Source organism: Ambystoma mexicanum, chromosome 1q (genome assembly GCF_040938575.1).
Source record: "Ambystoma mexicanum isolate Mex_15411 chromosome 1q, UKY_AmexF1_1, whole genome shotgun sequence".
Taxonomy (NCBI): Eukaryota; Metazoa; Chordata; class Amphibia; order Caudata; family Ambystomatidae; genus Ambystoma; species Ambystoma mexicanum.
In genome coordinates this window covers 1,011,840,621-1,011,864,307 of record NC_090922.1, presented here as the reverse complement: position 1 = coordinate 1,011,864,307, position 23,687 = coordinate 1,011,840,621, and the positions used below count along the sequence as shown (strand labels likewise).

Here is a 23,687-nt window from a genome sequence, read left to right as displayed (position 1 = left end):
TGAACCCATGACATCTCCCCGGAGGTTGTCTCTCCCCATGTGATTCTCCCACATATAGCTGCCTGCAGGGCCAGGATCAGGTAGCGGCTGCTGTCCCCTGGCCACATGGGAGGAGGTCACAGCTGGGGAATCAGTGATGACTCCATTGGATTATTCACAGTGGTCTAAGCCTTCCCTTTGCACACCGTTTTACAAAATAGTGTGAAAATGGCCAGGTCAGTTATTGTTTATCCTCTGCATAGTACTACCACACATTTGACTTTAAAAGGGAGCTATCGGCCCACAGATTGGATTCTTACGAGTGTCATAGCCTGGGTTATTGATGGAGCTTGTGGTGTTCTGCATGCCATGTAATGACAGTTATTTCTGATCTGCAAAGGCAAGGCGTTTTCTCAAACAGACTGTATGCAGGTGGGGGGATGTGCTTCTATTAATACTACATCATTTGCATCTGTGATGCTATTCCCCACTGCCTCCTAATTATCACTGCTGTGATTGATAATAATCTTTGCCTTGATCATCATTCATCTCATCATACTTCGCTGTATGACCCAGTGGCTGAAGAATTCTATCTGTTGAACTTGCCTGGTATTTTGTAGATATGATTTGCATATCCCTTTCTTCTTGCCCCGAGATAGATGACATAATTGAAAGTTCAAATGCCTCTGTCAGTCTGGGTGAATGTTTATTTATGTAGTGAAACACCCATGAATTTACGTGGACAGGCACTTGTACCCGAGTGTGAGAGTGATGTTGGTCGAATGTTGGATGATACCTTCAATCAACCATGTAGAATTCCGGCCTCCTGTGGGCACACAGCATGTGCGACTATAGGGGTGAAAAGATTATGAGCATCACTTTTCCCCTACCTTTGTCTGGCTTATTTTCTGGAAATGTGTTAATTCATCAAATATGTGTCGTTCATCTCCTCAAATCTTTGCTTCTTCCTCCCAGTGAAATCAGGCAAGCATGTGTCTCCCACAAGCTGCTTTATGGTATTTCCAGCTTGTTCCCACTCACCCTGTCAGGTTTCATCTGATAGCACATGTCTCATCCACTCACTTCAAGAGACAGACACTGATTGATATGACTACTCTCCCACACGCTGCCCTCAGTGATTCCTAGTTCCACCTGCTCCTCCTCCAAGGTACCAACCTATAACCCATGTCTCATCCACTTGCTTCAAGAGAAGGACACTGATTGGTGTGTCACCTTCCACCTTCACAAATATCTGCTGCTCACCTCAACCACATCATGTGAGTGGGACTCTCCCGAAAGATTTCATCAGGGATTCCAGCTCCTCCAACTCCTCCTCTGAATTGCCACCCAAGAATCCACTCACTTCAAGAAGCAAACAATGACTGCTTTGTTACCCAATGCCACACACATCTTTGATGATCCTTCCAAGCACTAAGGTATTCCTGGTGTCTCCTGCTCCTCTCCTGCTGCGTCATCAGATGGCACATCTCATCCCCTTGCTTGAAGAGACCAGGGACATCGTTTGGGGGTCACCAGGGGTAGCAGGTTTGACCACTGAGGTCTCCCTTGCTACCCCTGACGTCTCCCTTGCTAGCACTAAAAAAGTTTTCTTATTTTTATGATTAAATGTATGCTCCTGCACTGTGGCCAACGCAATGCAGCTGTTTGTTTTTGGAGTGGCTGGCTTTTTTGTTCAGCACTCTAAAAAAACAGGGGGTTAAACAAGTGTAACACTTGGAGCAGTGACCCTAAATAAGAAAGAATAGGAATAACAAATCATTTGTCTCATTAAAGGTTTATGTCAGGCACACTTCGGGGGTTGAGTCACTGATTTTGTCTGTTCTTAAAAACCTCAATTCATCCTCTCATGCTTCTGAGATCGATAAATCAGTAGCAACACAGGTTGGATGATACGTGCTATACAAAAACACATCATTATCATTTGGCCTTGGACATCCATTTGCATTCACAGTAATTTGGTAATATGGGCCTATGCACACTGATATTCATGATACATATGGTGATCCATTCTTGTATGAAATGTATATCACATTATAGTGATAGAGTAACCATATATTTCGTAGTGCACTTAGTAACAATGCTATGTGATGCCACTTCCTGTTTTGTCAAAGGGTGAAAGGTTGTGTTGCATCACTTACTGTGATGTAACTTCGGGTGGGGTAAAATGACATCACTTCATGTGTTGTCATCAGAGGTCAAGTGTCATGTGATGGCACTTCAGCTACACCAGGCTATTTGGTGAAATGATGTTCCTGCAAGAGACTATCACTGACTGGTGTGTCACCTGCCTATCCCAAACTCCTGGTGATGTCATATGTGTTGTTCACCCACTCCAAACAATTAGAATGATTAGACAGCACTGTATAAGGAAAAAGACTCACTCTGACCGTGTCCCTGTCACTCACTGCCTCTAACTACCCTTCTTCATACAACTACTCTAAATGCACTCCAGTTTTTTGAGCCCTCCCAAACTATCCTAATCCTTCCTCCTGCAACAACCTCCCACCTCCCTGAAAGCTTCTTTAAACTGAATATGAGTGCCAACCATGTGTCCCCCGTTAGCGATGTGAAGAAACTGAAGAAAAACTCTTCCAGTGGTCCGTCCTTGATGAATCACTCAACATTTAGGTGATTCAGGATTCTTGTGGCTAAAGTTCATCCAGTAAGTACTCTGTTCAGACTTGAGAATAGCTTAATCAAGAAACTCCTCTCTCGACTTGAGGAACATGTCTCATGAGAGAGACATACAAAATTGAATGTGTGCACTCCCTTCACTTAGGGAGTGTAGCAAAAATGTTCTGTGACCTGTGAGAAACCAAAGGGTGTCTCACCCACTAGTCCTCGCATACTTGTCATCCAGGTGGCCAGGACACGGCCAGCGCTTTTGGATCCAGCTCCTAGTGGTGGACCTGTGCGGGAAGATTACCTGGGTGAGGGGTATTCAGTGAGTGGGGGCGAGGCAGCCGATGGTGAGATGTGGTAGTCCCCCCTTTTTTGTTCATCTAACCCATCCTATTTTTAGGGTTCTCTGAGGTCCCAACCCTTACCCCTTTTTACACAAACACTGAGCAGAGCAAGAGGGTAACTGAGAGTAACAAGACTATATCTTGTACATTGTACTGGCTATGTTCCACTAATCCGTTCAGGCAAAGTCAGGCACTTGACTCTAAGTGTTTACACCTGATACCAATGAGCTCTCCTCACACGGATAAAAGGCGGAACATAAAGTCACACTCTGAGCATGGTGGAACGCAAGTATGATCAGAAATTCTGGGGCAAAGGCAAAGGTACTGGAGCAGAGCTACGGACTAAGGGACAACATGAGGTCATTGCCTCCAAAAGGCTTTGAAAGATACGTGGAGAAGGCCAAATCCCAAAGCAGAAGGCTGCATTGTGTTTCAAGGACACCAGCGACCCTCTGGGGTGAACGGCAGCATTGGGGAGGATAGGCCATGCCTGTGGTGCTAACCTTGACTTGTGAATTGAAAATTGTAAAACCAGGAAAGAAACTCACACAGCCGGTGAGTTGGCGAGTGACCTGAGAGACCAGTGTGTTAAAGAAATTTTGAAGTAGCAATGGGACATCGCTAGTGAAGGCTGCACCCATGTGGATGAGATGTGAAGAACGGCAGATCTGCAAATGAACTTTGAATTAAGGACAGCTGTGAAATCACAGGTTTGGTGAAAGAAAGCAGCCCACTCGAAAGTCTCAGCGAAAGGTGCATTGTTGGTAGCGATAAAGTGAATGAACTGTAAAAGTGAAGTGAGTAAGATTAACCCAGAGAAGGGAAGAGTTAAAAGCTGAACATTGAACATTGAACTTTGACTTAAAGTGTTCCTGCACATGTCTGTAAAGAAAGCCATGCATATTCGAAAGTCTTCGACATCCGTAAACGGTCTGAGCCCTACTGAGGGAGACCCGAAGTGTAATGGGCTTGCGGAGGGAGCCCCCTGCTAGTATTGTTGCACTTTTGTTGTGAAAGGTCTGAGCCCGACAGAGGGGGACCATCGTAAACTTTGGTGTTCAAGAGGTCTGAGCCTGACAGAGGGGTTCCTAAATGAACTTTTTGTTGAAACATTATTTGTAAGCCTAGAAAGAGAGACATAAACGTGGAAGGACAGGTGGGCCTCAATACACGTTTTGAATTGTTTTTTGTTGAAAACCCAAGCCAGAGTGTGTCATCCTGCCTACAGGGTTTGCATTACTCTATGTTGTCTAACATGGGGAGGAGATCTGATTCAGCCACATGTATCCTTTATATTTGAACACTGATTTTCCTTTACATACATATTTCCTTAATACACGTTTTGTACAACTGATAGGGCAGGCATTAGGTTTTGTTAGCATCAGGCATTTTAATTTAAGGACTTCACTAGGACTGTTTTATTTATTATTTGATAGTCAAGACTACTCCAAGCCTAGTTACAGGGCAGAATAGGAGTTTTCCCACACCCCCAAACTTTAATAAAGGGTATACAAATTGTATCTTTTGTGTCAGTGTCATACTTGTGATACCATGCCTCCCCTACATAACCCCCTTCCCTGTCGGATTGCTGCAAACATTTTTTTCTGTACACCCTCCCTTTCGGGGTTTGTACAAAAAATAGGTAATCACCCCTTATTTTGTTGAGTAGCAGCAAACAAATCTATATGTGTGTTGTCTAGTTCCCTGCAGAAGTGCAATACATTTTTTGTGTTAAAGCTTTCTGTCGGAGTGGGCTAGAAATTGTGTATTTGCCCAATCCCTTGGGGGAGTGCTATATATTTTGGTGTGCACTCCTTCTCACTAAAGAAGTGTACGTGGAGTAAAGCAGGAGGTGACAGCCACACAGAGAAAACATTGGAGACTTGTCATTGAGGAAAATGGATCACTCGAACCGGGCGCTCCTGGGGGCTGTTTCGTGGCAAACAGGGAATGTCAAATGAACGAGAAATAAGGTGCACGATACGGTGAACCAAAGTAAATGGTTTTTGATAATTACTGCAAAGTGTGAGCAAACAAGAACTGGAAACTATTGAATACCACACTGATTGAGAGCTTTTGATGGACTCATGAAAGCTTTTACAAAGGGCAAGTTTGTGTGAAAAGCGAATACCATATATTGCAAGTTAAGAGCAAATCTGATGAAATGCAATATAAAGCAAGAATGGAACATTGCTAAGAAGTGTGAGAGCAACATATTGAAAGGAAAAGAGCACCACAAAGTGAACTGTATAACTGAATTCATCGTGGCAAAGTCCAGAGAATGGCAAATAGTGAAACATTTTGGGCAAAGAGAGAGCCAAGTGAGTGTGAATCAGAACACAGGTGCAGCTTTAGAAGAACCTGTGTGGGCAAGCAAGCCTAGGATGACCGGTTGCATTACCTGTAAAGGGTGGACCGTGTAGTCCGACAACTGCACCTAGACTGGGTATACCCTATATATGAAAGCCAAAGCAATGTACAGAAAGTGATTACAAGTGCCTGCAAGAGATTGCTGAAGTAATCTGTATGAACTCTCAATAAAAAGGAGTATAACGTTGACCTGGAATTGGTTTTGAATATTGAGAGACTGACTGTAAGTACACATTTACAAGCATAGCAAGTTGGTGTCTTGAGGAAGGAGAATCCTGAGACTTATTTTGAACTGTGTTGTTTTCTTGGGGAAAGGAACCCCGAGATTCCTTTTGAGACTTTAGGGAACTGTCTTGAACTTGGGGAAGGGGAGCTGGAGAGTAAGGCCAGAGCTGGAAGAAGCTCAGAACTTTATTTGGAGCACTATTCCTTTTGTTGCTGACATCCCTACACATTGTTTTGCTATAGTTGTGAGGGCAAGTATAGGCTTTGGACACAGGCAGCCTTTTAAGTTGAATCTACTGACTCAGACTAGCATTAGTTTCTATAGGTAGGGAAATCCCACCTTAGCATAGGGCAAGTTAGGCCTTCAACCATCTTGACATTTAAGTTAATAAACAATTTGTATTTGAACTTTGAATCTGTTATCCCAGAATTGTTTCTATGCAGGTAATCTGTCTCTGGGTTGAATTTCTTGCATTCTCTTCATGCAGCTAATGGTTTTCTAATTGAAAGATTCTCTCTTGCTTTTTTGATATGAGAGAAATGTCTGGCGCTGTTTATTTTTGTGTTGGTCATTTTATTGTGTGTCTACCATCTTATGAAGATTCTATATGGCTTTGAAAGCTAATGCATGTTTCACTATTTCAGCATTTTATTTTATGTTAATATTCTATGTAACCTCTCATGCACGAAAGATTTAACATATCCCTATGACTGTATTATTGGATGTTCCTTCATCACTGACTATGGGTCCTCATGCTCTACAGTTTAATTCAAGGGAAAGGATGAAAACAGTGTTGGACACCTTTCCAGCTCTATTAAGCGTGGGGGAGTATGAAGGTGATAGTTGGCTAATAAGTCTGTCCACAAAAGATGCACACAAGAATATGGTCAATTTAAAAAAATGTAATAAACACCTGGACTGTTTAAAACCAATGGTTTGCATGTACATTATTTACACACTGATACACTGTTGATAACCAGTATACCTTCTCAGTTAGAGCAGTGTGACTGTTAGAGGCGGGAGTAGTGTAGTTGAAAGCGTATTCTTGATTCACAGAGGTATATACTTGCAATAGTGCCATCCACTATGCTCATTCCATTGTGCTTGGTGTTCTCTGTCAGAAAGACACACAGAGAAGGGGGAATGCTGCAAGGGTACTTTGTAGATGTCCAGCAGCTGGCTGGTGTAATAGTGGCCATAAACTATGGTCCTCATTAGAGGTTTGGCAGTAGCCTTGCCAGTAAAACCGGCACGCTGCCGCCAAACTTGTAATTCTTTCAGGCGCCCGCAAATGGGCTATTACCAGGTCATTACGGCCCTGCTGGACCCGGTAATTACCCATTCAAGAGCGCCGGAATGGAATGCTCCCCATTCCCATTTGAGCCCAATAGGGCTCAATGGGACTGGGGAGGTCGGATGCACCGGCACCATTCCGAATGGTGCAGATGCATCCGACATGCTCTGCTCGTGGGTGCCGGTACAGCCGCAAGGTCAGACCTGGTGGCCGTAATGGCACCTGTGAGCAGAACTTGTAGTTTGCCGGTCCGGGAACTATGGTACCGGCAAGCTTACCGGTACCGTAGTTCCTGGACCAGCAAACTTGTAATGAGGCCCAATGTGCTGTGTGACGAATCACAGGATTCTGTTAATGTTTCCCACAAGGTACCTTTAGGGAGGTAAGCATGTTATGCAATACCCTCCGTAGTGGTAGAGGCAAGCAGGACCTCACCAGGAGAAACTCCCCCCTTAGGGACCAGCACCCCAGTTCTTATGGGGAACACCCTGAGCCAGATATCCCTAACCCATCTTAAAAGAGATCTACTGAAGAAAGACCTGAAAAACCAATCAGAATATGTTATTGTCATCCAAATACTGTAATGGTGCCCGTTACAGAGAGCTTGAATCATACTGAGAAGGAGAAAACCAGTGGAATAATAATGATCACAAATCAAACAGAAAGGAAGGACTTCAAGATAGCACTGGAGAAGTCCCAAGACAGCGTAATAAGATGAGGGGGCCGAGACCTAGAGAGAGAGATCTCCCACAACATTCACACTGGCACGCAAAGGTGTACAGGAGAAGGACGGTTGGACTGCAGAGTCCAAAGCAAGTTGGAGCTGTGGACGCCTGGCATCGAAGACTAGAAGAGAAGTTGAGCACCTAGGAGGACACAAGGCATCCCAACCTAGAATGAGGAACAAGTGGCGGCATGACCACAAACAAGCATTGGTGGACTAGCCGCCCACAAACTACGCCAACACCACTTTCACTGTGATAGAGCGCAGCAAACAAAAGGAAGAAACAAGAGAGAGTACCTGTATGGGAAATTACAGAGAAAGTGAAGAGCCAAGCTGACAAGTGATCCAGAGGGTCCCAGACTGTTGTACCACCCAGTGACATTATCCCTGAATATCTCTGGTAATGGGGAAATTGAGAGAACGGTCGGAGGTCCAAAGATAATGATTGAAAGAGTCAAACTCATCACAGGCAAAATAAGACATTTGGAGTGTGTAAGAAGAACGAGAGTTATTACTGGGATACTCATACTTGTCCCGGTCAAGATACAGTATTGAGAGTAAGGATCATTCCTGCAATGTTCACACTCATCACAGTCAGGATAAAATTTCACAAATTAGTGAAGGACATAAGGATCAGTACTGGAACACTCATACTCATCTGAGTCAAGCTAAAGTGTCACAAATATGTGAAGAGAATACAAATCATTATTGGAATGCTCATACTCATCCCAGTCCAGATAAAGTATTAGGAAGAGATGAAGATACTCATTGCTGACAAGAAAGAGTATCAAGAATAAATAAAGAGAGTCAAAATTTACTGGAACATCATATTCATCCAAGTCAAGAAAAAGGGTGGATGTTGAATACAAATAAACTTTTAAGTCTGAATGGAAATAAAAGAATAAAGAACCAAGGGATTGGACAAGAAGAGTATAAAAAGAAAAGAAAGAGTAGTCAAAGAGAAAGGATACTTGAAACGTGTAAAGATCCAGTGCCAGAACTGTGGGACTTGACAAAAGTAGTTACCAAGAACTATTTAAAGATCTGGTACTGAACTGAATGTGGTGAAGAACCAGCTCATAAGAAAAGGCAGTCATTATCCGGTGCTTTGTGTTATTCTTATAGTGGTAGGGTCAGAGTAGGGTAGTTTTTGGACAGTGGACTGATTTTGATTTGTACTATCACAGACGACTGACAATCCCCCTAGTTAGGTTGGGTATGTGGGGAGCACCCTTAGAAGAGGGAATGTTCAGTATTTTGCACTTTTCATTTTTTAATAAATCAATACTGAGATGGAAAATCAGAGTCTGTGTCCATCTTCTGACCCACCACAGTTCTTATTCTCAAGACTCCAAGAAGATAGTGGACCCTACTTTACCTGGATTATCTATCATAAATATATCTGGAGTAAGGCCAACATGACAAAACCATTCTACATGATGAAGAAAATCACAGGGTGCTACAGCAGAAATGTCCAAAATATACACACATTATTTGAATGTATTGATGTATCAAACAACATGTTAACAATTTACTATTAATGATGATGATACTACAAAGAGTTCAAGAAAATTGACATAATCACTGATATTGTTAAATATAAATACATATAGATAAAAAAGTTTAACCTTGGAAACAGATATGAAAAAGTTCCTACATCAGTACAAGGTAATCCAAGGAAAGCTTCATCTCTAAATTAAACATATGAAAGATCACATACACTCCATAAACCCACATGTGTCTGTCCTCTATTGTTAGTACATTTATTATGTACATTTGAAAATACATAATAATATATTTGAACAATGTCTAGATAAAAACTCTTGCAATCATAATAATGCTTGTCTTCTACATTTGAAAGATCTACTACATTTGGGGAAGTCCTTAATTATTTATGAATTATGTTCCTTTATTCAGGATGTCAACCTTTCAATTATTTTACACACAGACAACAATTTGTTCTGTGCTTCCTTTTCAGCAACACTTTAAACAATAAACCATATGTTTATAAGTCTATGTTTTATTAATTGAAGATAGGTTAAAAATGCAATTTGATTTGATTCTTACAACTCATGCTTGTATGATTGTTCACATTTTATGGGTTCAGGAGTAAGTCCACAGCACCCATTTCCATTTAGGAATGAGAAAGGACATTGTTTTACCTTAAAAATGTTTGTGACTCTTGTTACTGCAATGATCTACAAATGCTGTGTTTACACACCCCAAAAGTAAAATATATACTTTTACCATTTCCTTGTTCTTATACGGATCTTATCAGAATCTTATAATATCCCACATAAAACCTACTTCAAATGTATATGTGTTTGCAGTATTTCAATAACTATTTTGGTGTTCATGTAACTTCTTATCAGTCAATCAATCAATTGATCAATCAATCAATCAGTCAATCCATCAGTTCTTATAAAGATCCTATTATTCATCCCATAGTTCTACAAGTTTCTCACAAGTTCTTAAAAGCTACTTATAAGTATTGTACAAGGCATTTGTGTATTTATCACTGGTGATTTTCTATTGTGAATTCTAGGTAACCTAATCTTTTAATGAACTGCGTGGCTTTAAAAAAAAAAAAAGAATAATTGTAAGTGTCGAAATTAATCACAAAAATTATCCAATCCTGCAAACTAAGCCAAGATCAAAGACAATTTAGTATAAATCAAGAGCTAATGGTAAGGATAAAATGTAAAAAGAGATTTTTGAAATTATCTCTCACTTTCACAGCTCATAGTGTGACATTTAAAGATGAAAACTCCAGCTGTTTATGTATTAGTGATTTTACTTTTATTGCTTACTTTGCAGATTATTATAATATGTAAGAGGGAAGTCATGAAACAGTCCATCATGACGTCATGCAGTCCATTGAATGTGTGTTAATGTTATGCATGTGGCGCAAAGCCGCATAGCGTAAAGACAGTCATCTCAGTATGGTATAGTTTGTCTCACTGTGTGCTATAATACAGAAACTAGAGAGTTCTTTTAGGTGAGGGCATATTGACCTGACACAAGGATCATGTAGTGTACAGATGGCCCTCTTAGTTTGGGACCACCTAATACTGAAAAGTTATATTGTAAAAGTTGTTAAAATTACTTTATTCATCATCAAACATTTTCATTTTAGCAGGTGGAGCCAACTACAATAGCATACGTACCATGAACCTTAACTGTTGTAGGTAGCGAAGATGCTGAAACGTGTGCTCTCGTTTTCAGGATATCGACCATCTCATTAGTGATCAGTGGAGATTGAGAATGCTTTCGTATTGATCCTGAAATTAAATATATATAAATATGTTACACATACATCTTACATCTTACTTGTACACTGCCATTATAGATGTAGTGATAACTCATGGAACTATAGGGGTGAATTAACTTTGCTTAAAAGTGAATATGGCAGTTTATGACATCATTCATTGATACAAATTGTAAATGACTCAATTTTGGGAGACAGTTTAGCAGTGAAAATAAATAAAAAGCAAATGAATTTGTTTCAAATAAAAAAAAAACATTTATTTTTAGGAGGCAAATCTCCAACAAAAAAACATCAGTTTGTTATTTTCTAAAAAAAACTATTCTTTGAGACTGTCTTATGCAGTTACAATCTATAAGAAGGGTGACCAGTCCAATATGTCCCACTATAGACCAATCACCCTTCTAGAAACAACAAGTAATATCTTTGCATCTTTAATACTCAAGTAGTTGGAACTTTGGGTGGACAACCTAAACATCTTATCATATAATCTAGTGGGCTTCGGGAAATGGGTCGGCACATCTCTGTTTGGTATAATCTTGGCTCTCATGAGGGCCGACATTTCTGATGGCACTTCAGGGACAGTATACATGGCCTCACTCGAATTATCCAGTACATTCGACTGTGTCAAGTGACACATATTGTGGTGGAAACTCATAAAGGGATTCCATCTCACCTAATTAAACTAATTATGCTGCTCCACCAAAAGAATGCTATAGACACCGCCGTTGGACTGAGACAGGGTTGTGTCTTGACCCCTCTAATATTTAATATCTATTTGTCAGATTGAGATTCAGTTTGGGATACCATTATTTCTTTTCCAGTTAAATTCGACACTACAAACCTGAACTGGTCAGCTTTTAACCAAAATCGATTTGCATTGGAACATAACTGCTTTCACATCTTTTGTAGGAATCAATAATCTTACAATCAATGGTGGGAAATCTAAAATCTCAAAAAACGGAAAGCAAAGGTTATGAGTTGGGCGTTTGAGAACACACATTTAGAGCTTTGCACTTCCAGTAGATACCTGGGCTTCAATCTGACATATACGGCTTCCATCACAGAGGCTCAAGAATCACTTAAAGCTACATTTCTCCTTTTCATTTCACAACTGAAGAGAGTAAGACAGAGTTTGTGCTCCTTCTACTTGATTCATCCACTAGAAAACACATATGTCGCTTTCTGGCAAAGTATTTCATTTGATGGATTTTCACCCCCAATTGCTATTAATCAATGGATAGAAGAACATTGTTCCTCTCTCTTCCTGCAACCAAATGCAGCAATTTGATGTGAATCTCTCTAGCATGTGCTGAAATGAAGGCAATATATATTTATGGTGAATCTTTGCGGCTTGACTCCTATCACAATTTAACTTCTCTTGGCAACTTCAAGGCACTGACATTGAGCAGAAATTGCAAGGAAAGCCCAGCAGTTCTCAATATGTACAAGATAGAGCAGCAGAAAACTATATTTCTTACCCTATGAAGCTGGATCATTGGGTCCAGGAAAGAAGAAAAGAGTTGGCAGAGGCATAAGATTGGAAAATATATATCAGTGGAGCGACAGTGAAAAAACAGAGGAGCAGAGAGGTCCTAGGTATGCAATTTGCTCCCTCCATCTTTACAGTGTCCACAAACCAACCATGCTTGTAGCACTTCGTTATGGATATTTTTACCTGAGGATACCAGACATGAAGAGAATGAGAGGCAGGGAGAGTTTTATACAATGGGGTATCATTATGAGTTCTGCTCCAGGCGTCCTTAGTGGGTCCCGCGAGCAGACCATGGTGCTAACAACGGGCCTGTTATTAACGTTGTTAGCACCCTTCCCATTCCATTGAGCCCATTCAAGGAACATGGAACCGGCATCCGTAAGGAGGTAACCATGCCGCTAACAGCGCCATGGTTACCTCCTACCTCGTAATGGCCCCCAATGTCAGGTATACAACCTTTTATTTGTTGGTAGACTGGACTTCTTGGAGAACTGAGAAGTTAGGATGTTATGTTTTTATGAAAGTTTTCATGAAAGTCACTCTCCCTGGGGTTCTTAAGGGCTGGATGAGACAATCTGCTAGTCCAGGCTCACCAGACCTAGGCTTCAGGTGGACATCCCTGATTAGGCTTCTTGGGAGACAGCTGGACAGAAGGCTTAGTCATTTGAGGGCTTTAGTTATGTTTGTGAGCATTGGTGGCATGTAGAAGAAGAAGGCTTAGGGACTCTGTCCTTTTTACACTAGGATTATGCCCCAGATAACCCCATGGAGCGGTGCAATCAGAGATATTAGTGGAGCCAGCAGTCATAACTGGTGGGCAGGATGCCAGTATGTGGTGGTAAATATGGGGATGCCTGCCTCCAATGGTTGTACAAGGGGCCTATATACAAAGACAAATACATACATTAATGCATACATACATGCATGTATAGCTCCTAAACTCCCCATCTGACTCAAAAGGTCCAACCTTCCTACTGCAACCACTACAAAATAATGTATCTCTGAAACCACAAGATTACATTTCCCCATTTTCAAAGCCCTATAATGTCTATAAATTAAAACAAATTAAAACAAATATATATATTTTGAAGCACCTGTGCAAAATTCATAGACATATAGTAGCTACAGGCTGTACCTATTTAAATTCCAATATAAGCAAGCATGTCCCTACCAGGACCTAAAGTCTCCATCATGGAACCGCCTTGTATTCCCTAGATACAAGACAAACATATTTGAAGAAAGATACATTGGCCGATTCATGGAATTAATGTGCGCTGAAATTTTCAGCGCAAGCGTGCGAATCGCAGTGCCAGTGCGAAAATCGCAGCGAAACCCACGCACAGCGATTCATGGAAGTCCGTGTGCGTGGAAATCTATGGATGTGCACTGAAATCCTGTTTGGCGCACGCTGGCGCACACGCCTTCAAACAGCGTGCGGTAAGCGCACAGCGAAAGCGCACATAGTGCGGCGCACACAACAAAAGTTGGCGTAACACGGGGCGTGACACACGGAATGGGGAACAACGCGTGAAAATGTGGGCATCACGGGGGACGTACAGGAGGCAAGTGCGCCGAACGCCCACATCCTCGCCTACAACACGTATTCATGGAATCGAATAGGGCAAACCAGCACACGGGCAAAGACGCGCACAGGCCTAAACACGTCTGCCACACGAAGGCAGGCAGTAGCATCCCTGCGCATGAAAAATATGTGCGCTAACAAAAAGCACGTACATACAGCTATGATGAAAGTCCCACACTGTGTCCCTCTAAGACAAATGACGTGCAAAGGGGTACGCGACAAACACAGACACCCGCTGTGTGAAAAATAGCATGTGCATGTATTTCGGGGGTGCGCAGGAAGTTTCACACGCGATAGGCCTTGGGCGAGCGGGGTACTTGTATAACTGGGGTTCGTGTGAAGTCTCACTCGCGATTGGATCTGGGTATGTGTATTTCTGGGGTTCGCGTGAAGTTTCACACACGATTGGCCCTGTGTGAGTGGGGAACGTGTATTTCTGGGGTTCGCATGAAGTTTGACACGCGATAGGCCTTGGGCGAGTGGGGTACGTGTATAACTGGGGTTTGTGTGGAGTTTCATACGCGATTGGATCTGGGTACGTGTATTTCTGGGGTTCGCATGAAGTTTCACACGCAATAGGCCTTGGGCGGGCGGGGTATTTGTATAACTGGGGTTCGCGTGAAGTCTCACACGCGATTGGATCCGGGTACGTGTATTTCTGGGGTTCGCTTCAAGTTTCACACGCGATTGGCCTTGTGCGAGTGGGGAACGTGTATTTCTGGGGTTCGCGTGAAGTTTGACACGCGATAGGCCTTGGGCGAGTGGGGTACGTGTATAACTGGGGTTTGTGTGGAGTTTCATACGCGATTGGATCTGGGTACGTGTATTTCTGGGGTACGCGGGAAGTTTCACATGCGAAAGGGCCTGTGCAAGTGGGGTACGTGTATTTCTGGGGTACGCGTGGAGTTTCACACGCGATAGGCCCTGTGCGAGTGGGGTACGTGTATAACTGGGGTTCACGTGGAGTTTCATACGCGATTGGCCCTGTGCGAGTGGGGTACGTGTATTCCTGGGGTTCGCGGGAAGTCTCACATGCGATTTCAGCAGGGTACGTGTATTTCGGGGGTGCCGGGGAGTCCTACACATGAATTGGCAGTGTGGGTCCTCCCAGGTGTTCCCTCTACACCCACCACAGACCCTGCAGGCAGCCCACACCACAGGGGACTACCCTGCACCCCTGGTCATGTCCTGCAGGCAGCCCATCCACCATGGGCATGCCCCCAGCCAAGCCACATGTCACCTTGCACTACTGATCACCAATGCATGACCCCCTGCACCCCCACCCCCCAGCAGTGCAGGGCACCTGCCAGCAGGCCCCCACACATGTCACCCAGCACCCCCAACCCCCAGCAGTGCAGGGCACCTGCCAGCAGGACCCCACTCATGTCCCACTCATGTACCCGAGCACCCCCACCCCCAGCAGTCAGGGGCACCTGCCAGCAGGCGCCCACACATGTCCCCCTACACCCCCAGCCCCCAGCAGTGCAGGGCACCTGTCAGCAGGCCCCCACTCATGTCCCCCAGCACCCCCACCCCCAGCAGTCAGGAGCACCTGCCAGCAGACCCCCACACATGTCCCCCAGCACCCCCACCCCCCAGAAGTGCTGGGCACATGCCAGCAGGCCCCCACACATGTCACCCAGCACCCCCACCCCCCAGCAGTGCAGGGCACCTGCCAGCAGGCCCTCACTCATGTCCCACTCATGTCCCCAGCACCCCCACACCCCAGCAGTCAGGGGCACCTGCCAGCAGACCCCCACAAATGTCCCCCAGAACCCCCACCCCCCCAGCAGTGCAGGGCACCTGCCAACAGGCCCCCACTCATGTCCCACTCATGTCCCCCAGCACCCCCACCCCCCAGCAGTCAGGGGCACCTGCCAGCAGGCCCCCACACATGTCCCCCAGCACCCCCACACCCAGCAGTGCAGGGCACCTGCCAGCAGGCCCCCACACATGTCCCCCAGCACCCCTGCCCCCCAGCAGTGCAGGGCACCTGCCAGCAGGCCCCCACACATGTCCCACTCATGTCCCCCAGCACCCCCACCCCCCAGCAGTCAGGGGCACCTGCCAGCAGGCTCCCACACATGTCCCCTAGCACCCCCACCCCCCAGCAGTGCAGGGCACCTGCCAGCACCCCCACCCCCCGGCAGTCAGGGCACCTGCCAGCAGGCCCCCACTCATGTCCCACTTAAGGCCCCCAGGACCCCCACCCCCCAGCAGTCAGGGGCACCTTCCAGCAGGCCCCGAACATGTCCCCTAGCCAACACGTCATCACAATCCAGATCCCTGGCTCTAATGGCCACCCAAATCCCACCCCACCCCACCCCAGTCCAAGCACCCAACCAAGCTTTACATCCACTCCAAATTGAAATCCCCATTACATGATAGATCACAAATAAGCAGTATGCGCATGAGTACAAGTCTGTCAGACCCACACAATCGCAACACATGACTGAGAAAACCCACATTGTGACATGCATGAAACCAATGAGAGAAGACCATACATTGAAGTAAGAAACAAAAATGTATTCAAGTCAAAATGAAGGGAATGAAATCAAAACACACAATAATGCCAATAATAATCAATATGCAGCATGTCCCAAAAAATGATAAATAAATAAAATGAGAATCCAAATTAATCCAAATGAAAATGTGTCCAAAGTCACCGTCCAACAAAGCAAATCCAAACGGAAAGAAAAGCGTAATATCCATTGCTCCATGGTGAAAAAAAAAGACGAAGGAGAAAAATCCACTGTAAAACTATGTACAAATAGCAAACCCAGGGTCCGTGAGCCCAACAACATAAATGAAACCTACAATGAAACCTACCTAATTACTAACTATATGCAAAAATGTGGGGCATAGTCCATGCGCCCCAAATGAAAGAAAAAAGAAATGAAACTTAACACTAATGAACTATATACAATGGCGGCGGGCAAGTCCAATGGCTCACTTGTTGATGTCATGGGCCAGGGCATCATCGAATTCCTGTTCAATGACTTGGAGGCGTGCCTGTTCTCTGGCCCAAGGTCTCGCAGGGATAACGCCATGTCAAGCTCCAACTCCCTACGAATTCACTCAAGGCACTCAGCCCGCATTAGCGCCCTGCGCATGGAGTTCTCCACCCGACCATTGTAAGCCGTGCCTCCTCTGCCCGCCTCCGCTCCGCACCTATCTGCACCTATCTGCTGGCCTAACTGCTGCCACATGGAAGACACTCCCATTCCAGTGTCCTCCTGTCCTCCGGCCGATGCCTGCCCCTCTGATGTAGATGGCCCCGAGCCATGATGCCTCCCACGTTGAGCCTGCCGCTGCCTCTGACGCAACTGCCTCTGCCAGCACGACGGCATCCAGGATGATGGAATCCACCAACGCCGTTGTGCACGTGCCCTGCCCCATGATGCCGGCACATCCTCCATCTGCTGGGGTGTCTACCCCTGCTGGACCTCCGACTCCCGACTGTGGCAGGGATGGGATCCCCGCCGAGCTGGCTGCGTTGGTCAGGGCAGGTCCACAGGGGGCCCTGGTGGCATCTGGGCCAGAAGACGGCATGGAGAACGACTGGCGCATAGTCTCCACAGAGGAGGAGAGGGCCACCAGAGTGGCCGACACATGTACAAAACCCCCTACCATGGACACTCCCAACTGGGCGAAGTTGGCACGCTGTTCTTCGTGATGACGTGCGTGCTCCCCTCGGGAAGCATGCACGTCATCACGAATGTAACACGTGCGCAATGCGACACCAATCAGGACCTTTTCCATATGGCCAGGGGTCCCCTCGTCTGCAGGTAGAGGAGTGTCAGATGAAATGGACATCTCCCCTACCTGCGGACGGGCCTGGGATGGGGCATCCCTGCTGGTGCATGGTGGTGTAGTCACAGTGTCAGGGACAGTGACATGCACAGACCCCTCCACGGTGACCTGTGCTGCCTCCTGCCCCTGCCCCTGGACTGCACCATGTGCACCAGCGGTACCACCCCCACTAGGCCCCATGTGCGGCTCAGTAGCGGCCTCCTCCTCCTCTATGGAAACCACCAACCTGGATGGCTCCACACCATCTTCCGCCGTTGCAAGCCCCTGTGGGGGCTGACCCACCCCTTCCGCTGCAGACGTAGTGGCAGACACAGCACCAGTCCCCTCACTCCCGGACGATGGTAATTTCTGGAAGGGTGACTGGGCTTTGTGTCGCAGCATATCAAATCACTCCGTATCAAGCTGCGACGCGAAAACACACGGAAGACCATGCTCCTGCCCTGAAGGCCATTCTCCTGCCCCCAAGAGCCCCAAGCACACTCCCACCTGCCATCTGCTGCTGCCTGCCTGCCTGCTGCCCACGTGCCCTGCTATTTGCTGCCTGCACATCAGCCAGGGTGCAGTTGCTGTGACCACCCCTGCTGGAACTGAAGACTCCCGACTGGGATACCATCGCTCCACAGCCCAGCCCCAGGACCCAGTTGCCCACCTACACCTGCCTCTGGGGTTGCCATGTCGGGCACACCACCATCTGGCTCCACTGGCAACCCCCAGCCAGAGAGGCAGAGGGCCACCAGCTTCACTGCCACCGAAGTTGGTGTCCTGGTGGAGCAAGTCCTGGGGCAGTAGGATGCCCTCTTCGGAAGTTTGCGCGCCGACAAGGAAGGATGGAACAGGATCTGGACGGACATCGTGACTGCCATCAACACGGAGGGGGTGGCAGTCCGCAAATTCAAACATGTCAAGAAGCGCTGGGAGGACTTCAGGTCCAGGACCCTCAACAAGGCCCGGCGCCTCTTGAAGGCAGCGGATGCTAAGGGGCGCCGGGGCCACCTGTCGGAACATCAAATGAGGGTCCTGGAGCGCATATCCCCAGTGCTCCACGTCCAGGTCCTTGAGAGGCAGACCCGTCTGGAGTCGAGCGGTAAGTGTACATGCATACTGATTGTAAGCTGTGCATGTGGTGGTGTGCCAGTAGTGTGCAGGTTGCACATGTGGTTTTGTAGGGCCATGTATGGATGTGTATGTACAGGGCCGTGAGGCTTATACATGCGATTCCTCTCATGTGTCAGACACATGGATGGTGCATGTGTATTTAAGCTTGCATGCCAAATGCAGATGTGTGAGCACACATGTTTGAATGACTGTGTATGTAAGTTGGCATGGTTGTGGTGTCACACATGGATGTTGGTTCCAGCTGCATGTATCTGCACCGTGTACATGTGCATTTGTGTGTGTTACACAAGGGTGCAACAGTGATGCAACATGGATGCTTGGCATACTGATATGGAGAAGACTGATTGCCAGATGTGACATGGATGCCGATCTCATCACTGCGACAGTTGGTGGATGTGTACACATGCATGTAAGTTTGGTGGCGTGTGTGCATGTCTAGTGCACTCCCTGTGTTTCATGTGATGTCTGGCTCACCTTTGGCTGCTCATGCTGTTGTATGTGTATGGATGGTGCTAGCTGCTGCTATATGGCTGTGGAATTGCCCATGTGTGTGAGTTGACATGCCATGTGTGTTGGGGATTGTGATGCCATGTCTGAAGTTTGACACTGCCACTCATGTGCAACTGGCATGTGTGTATCAGTCCATTGTACAGTGTCCTGATGCCTGTCTCCTAACTCTCCCTGTCTGCAGCGTCAACTGATGAAGAGGGCGGAGATGGTGCTGTGGAGCACAGCGGCGGGGATCACACCACCAGCCGGAGACGCAAAGCCCGGCTCCCCTCCCAGGTTGTGATCTCGTCAGGGAGTGAGGAGTCCGGTGCCTCATCCCAGGCTGCAGCTGCCGAGGGTAGGTCCAAGAGGCGGAGGTCGGAGTTGGACTCCTCGGGAGCAGAAGGGGCAGCTGAGACCCCACAGGGTCCGATGAAGGAAGTTGGCAGGGAGTCATCCAGGTTGGTGGGGGGTTTGGTGGAGGAGGAGGCCACGCAAGGGACAGAGACGGGGTCTGGAGGTAGGGATTCCACTGGTGCCAGTGGTGCAGTGCAGGGGCAGGGACAGGAGGCAGCATAGGCCGCCGCGGAGGTGCCTGTGTGTAATCCTGTCCCTGATCCTGTGACTGCATCATCCCGCACCAGCAGGGATGCCTACGTCCAGACCCGCTTTCAGGGAGGGGATCCGCTTACAACAACTGTCCTTCCTCTTCCTGCGGACGTGGCTATCCGGGACCGGGTTGAGCCTGTCCTGGGTGGGGTGGCGTTGAGTCAACGGGCCATGCGAGGTGACCTGCAGTCTTTCCATGGGGAGACTGCACGTCATCTCGAATGGCTCATTGACTACGTCAGCCTACTGGGACAGGTCACCCAGGCCGGATTCCTCCGTTTGCTGAACCTTGCTTCGACCCCCTCCTCACCTGAACCCCCTATGCGCCAGTCATCCTCCGTGCCATCTTCCCACCCAATGTATCACCTGGGTACCCTGTGGAGCTGCCTCTGACCGTGCGGCCAGGCTGGTGGAGGACACATCCCTGCCACAGTCGGGAGTCGGACGTCCAGCAGGGTTGGCCACCTCAACAACTGCACCCCAGCCGGAGGAGGATGTGCAGGCAGCAGGAGCCAGGGCACGGGCACAGGCACAGCAGCAGCAGCAACAAGGTGGGAGCCATGATGGCTCGGGACTTCGACATCGGAGGGGCAGGCATCGGCCGGAGGGCAGGAGGACCCAGGACGGGAAGTGTCTTCCGTGTGGCAGCGGTTAGGCCATGCTATAGATGCGGAGCGGCAGCGGACGGAAGAGGCACGGCTCGCGATGGTCAGGGCGGAGAACTCCATGCAAAGGGCTCTGAGTCGGGCCGAGTGCCTCGAGGCAATTCGCAGGGACCTGGAGGTCCGGATGTCATCGTCCCTGCGAACCCTCGGGGCCATGGAAGAGGACCGCCTCCGGGACATCAAGCAGGAGTTCGATGATGCCATGGCCCGGGAAATCAGGAAGTGAGCCGTCGGACTAGCCCGCTGCCATTGTATATAGTTAATTAGTGTTAGGTTTCCTTTTGGTTTTCATTTCATTTGGGGTACTTTGACAATGCCCCACCTTTTTGTATATAGTTGTTCATTAGGTAGGGTTTTTGTAGGTTTCCTTTCAATGGTTGGGCTCATGGACCCTGGATTTGTACTTTGTATATAGTTCAACACTGGATTTCACTTCATTTAAGTTTCTTTTCTACCATGGATCAATGGATGTGTCTTATTTTTACACTTTGGATTTGGTTGGACGGACAGACTCTTTGGACCCATTTGCTTTTGGATTGATTTGGATTCTGCTTTCACACATTTTTTTTTAATCATTTGGACATGCAGCTTTTTCTTCATTATTTCCATTGTTGTGTGATTTTGTTTTATTCATTTGGTTAATTATTGAATACACATTTATTATATACTTTACTGATGTGGTCGAATATCATTTGTTTTGTGCATGTCACAATGTTGATCTTTTCACAGTCATGTGTCACCATTGCGTGGGTCTGAGGGACATTGATTCATGGCCATGCTGGTTATGTATTTTCTATCATGACTTTGGGAATTCGATGTGGGGTGTTTGTACTGGGGTGGGATTTGGGTGGCCATGAGGGGCATGGGTCTGGAGTGTGATGACCTGTTGGGGGGACATGTGTGGGGGCCTGCTGGCAGGTGCCCCTGACTGCTGGGGGGTGGGGGTGCAGGGGGATATGTGTGGGATATGTTTGGGGGGCTGCTGGCAGGTGCCCCTGACTGCTGGGGGATGGGGGTGCTGGGGGACATGAGTGGGGGCCTGCTGGCAGGTGCCTTGCACTGGTGGGGGGTGGGGGTTCAGGGGGACATGAGTGGGGGCCTGCTGGCAGGTGCCCCTGACTGCTGGGGGGGTGGGGGTGCAGGGGACATGTGTGGGGGCCTGCTGGCAGGTGCCCCTGACTGCTGTGGGGTGGGGGTGCAGGGGGACATGCGTGGGGGCCTGCTGGCAGGTGCCCCTGACTGCTGGGGGGTGGGGGTGCAGGGGGACATGTGTGGGACATTAGTGGGGGCCGGCTGGCAGGTGCCCCTGACTGCTGTGGCGTGGGGGTGCAGGGGGACATGCGTGGGGGCCTGCTGGCAGGTGCCCCTGACTGCTGGGGGGTGGGGGTGCAGGGGGACATGTGTGGGACATGAGTGGGGGCCTGCTGGCAGGTGCCCCTGACTGCTGGCGGGTGGGGGTGCAGGGGGACATGTGTGGGACATGTGTGGGGGCCTGCTGGCAGGTGCTCCTCACTGCTGCGGGGTGGGGGTGCAGGGGGACATGTCTGGGACATGAGTGGGGGCCTGCTGGCAGGTGCCCCTGACTGCTGTGGGGTGGGGGTGCAGGGGGACATGTGTGGGGGCCTGCTGGCAGGTGCCCCTGACTGCTGGGGGGTGGGGGTGTAGGGGGACATACATGAGTGGGGGCCTGCTGGCAGGTGCCCCTGACTGCTGGGGGGTGGGGGTGCAGGGGGACATGTGTGGGGGCCTTCTGGCAGGTGCCCCTGACTGCTGGGGGGTGGGGGTGCAGGGGGACATGTGTGGGACATGTGTGGTGGCGTGCTGGCAGGTGCCCCTGACTGCTGAGGGGTGGGGGTGCAGCGAGACAAGTGGCTTGGCTGGGGGGCATGCCCATGGTGGATGGGCTGCCTGCAGGACATGACCAGGGGTGGGGGGTAGTCCCCCATGGTGTGGGCTGCCTGCAGGTGCCGTGGGGGCTGTAGAGGGAAATCCTGGGAGGACCCACACTGCCAATTCACATGTAGGACTCACCGCGCACCCCTGAAATTCACGTACCCCGTTCTGACAGCAAAATCGCGTGTGAAACTTCCCGCGAACCACAGAAATACACGTACCCTGCTCCAATCGCATGTGAAACTTCCCGCAAACCCCCATAATACACGTACCCTGCTGAAATCGCGTGTGAAACTTCCCGCAAACCCCAGTTAAACACGTACCCCACTCGCACAGGCCCTTTCGCGTGTGAAACTTCCCGCCAACAAGGTGGGAGCCATGATGGCTCGGGACTTCGACATCGGAGGGGCAGGCGGACCCAGGACGGGAAGTGTCTTCCGTGTGGCAGCGGTTAGGCCATGCTATAGATGCGGAGCGGCAGCGGACGGAAGAGGCACGGCTCGCGATGGTCAGGGCGGAGAACTCCATGCAAAGGGCTCTGAGTCGGGCCGAGTGCCTCGAGGCAATTCGCAGGGACCTGGAGGTCCGGATGTCATCGTCCCTGCGAACCCTCAGGGCCATGGAAGAGGACCGCCTCCGGGACATCAAGCAGGAGTTCGATGATGCCCTGGCCCGGGAAATCAGGAAGTGAGCCGTCGGACTAGCCCGCTGCCATTGTATATAGTTAATTAGTGTTAGGTTTCCTTTTGGTTTTCATTTCATTTGGGGTACTTTGACAATGCCCCACCTTTTTGTATATAGTTGTTCATTAGGTAGGGTTTTTGTAGGTTTCCTTTCAATGGTTGGGCTCATGGACCCTGGATTTGTACTTTGTATATAGTTCAACACTGGATTTCACTTCATTTAAGTTTCTTTTCTACCATGGATCAATGGATGTGTCTTATTTTTACACTTTGGATTTGGTTGGACTGACAGAGGGCCTCATTACGACCCAGGCGGTAAGGGGTTTACGGCGCCGTAAACAGCGCCGACCCTTACCGCCTGAGTACGAGGTCCCTTAGCGCCATGGCGAATTTAACACCTGCTTTTAGCAGGTGTTAAAATCCATGGCGCTAAGGGACCATGGAGTTAATTACGCCACCGTAATTTACGGTGGCGTAATTAACGCCTTCCCCACTCC

General features: G+C 48.0%; 1 protein-coding gene across 1 annotated transcript in view; it reads right to left on the bottom strand.

The window, feature by feature from the left end:
- The window catches only part of LOC138540371 (putative ferric-chelate reductase 1), a 1,004,090-nt gene that overhangs the window by 433,969 nt on the left and 546,434 nt on the right, over positions 1-23,687 (bottom strand). Inside the window, exon 9 of the mRNA XM_069641679.1 lies at positions 10,748-10,861. Within this exon, the coding sequence (XP_069497780.1) occupies positions 10,748-10,861 (114 nt within the window). The remainder of the gene's footprint in view (positions 1-10,747; positions 10,862-23,687) is intronic.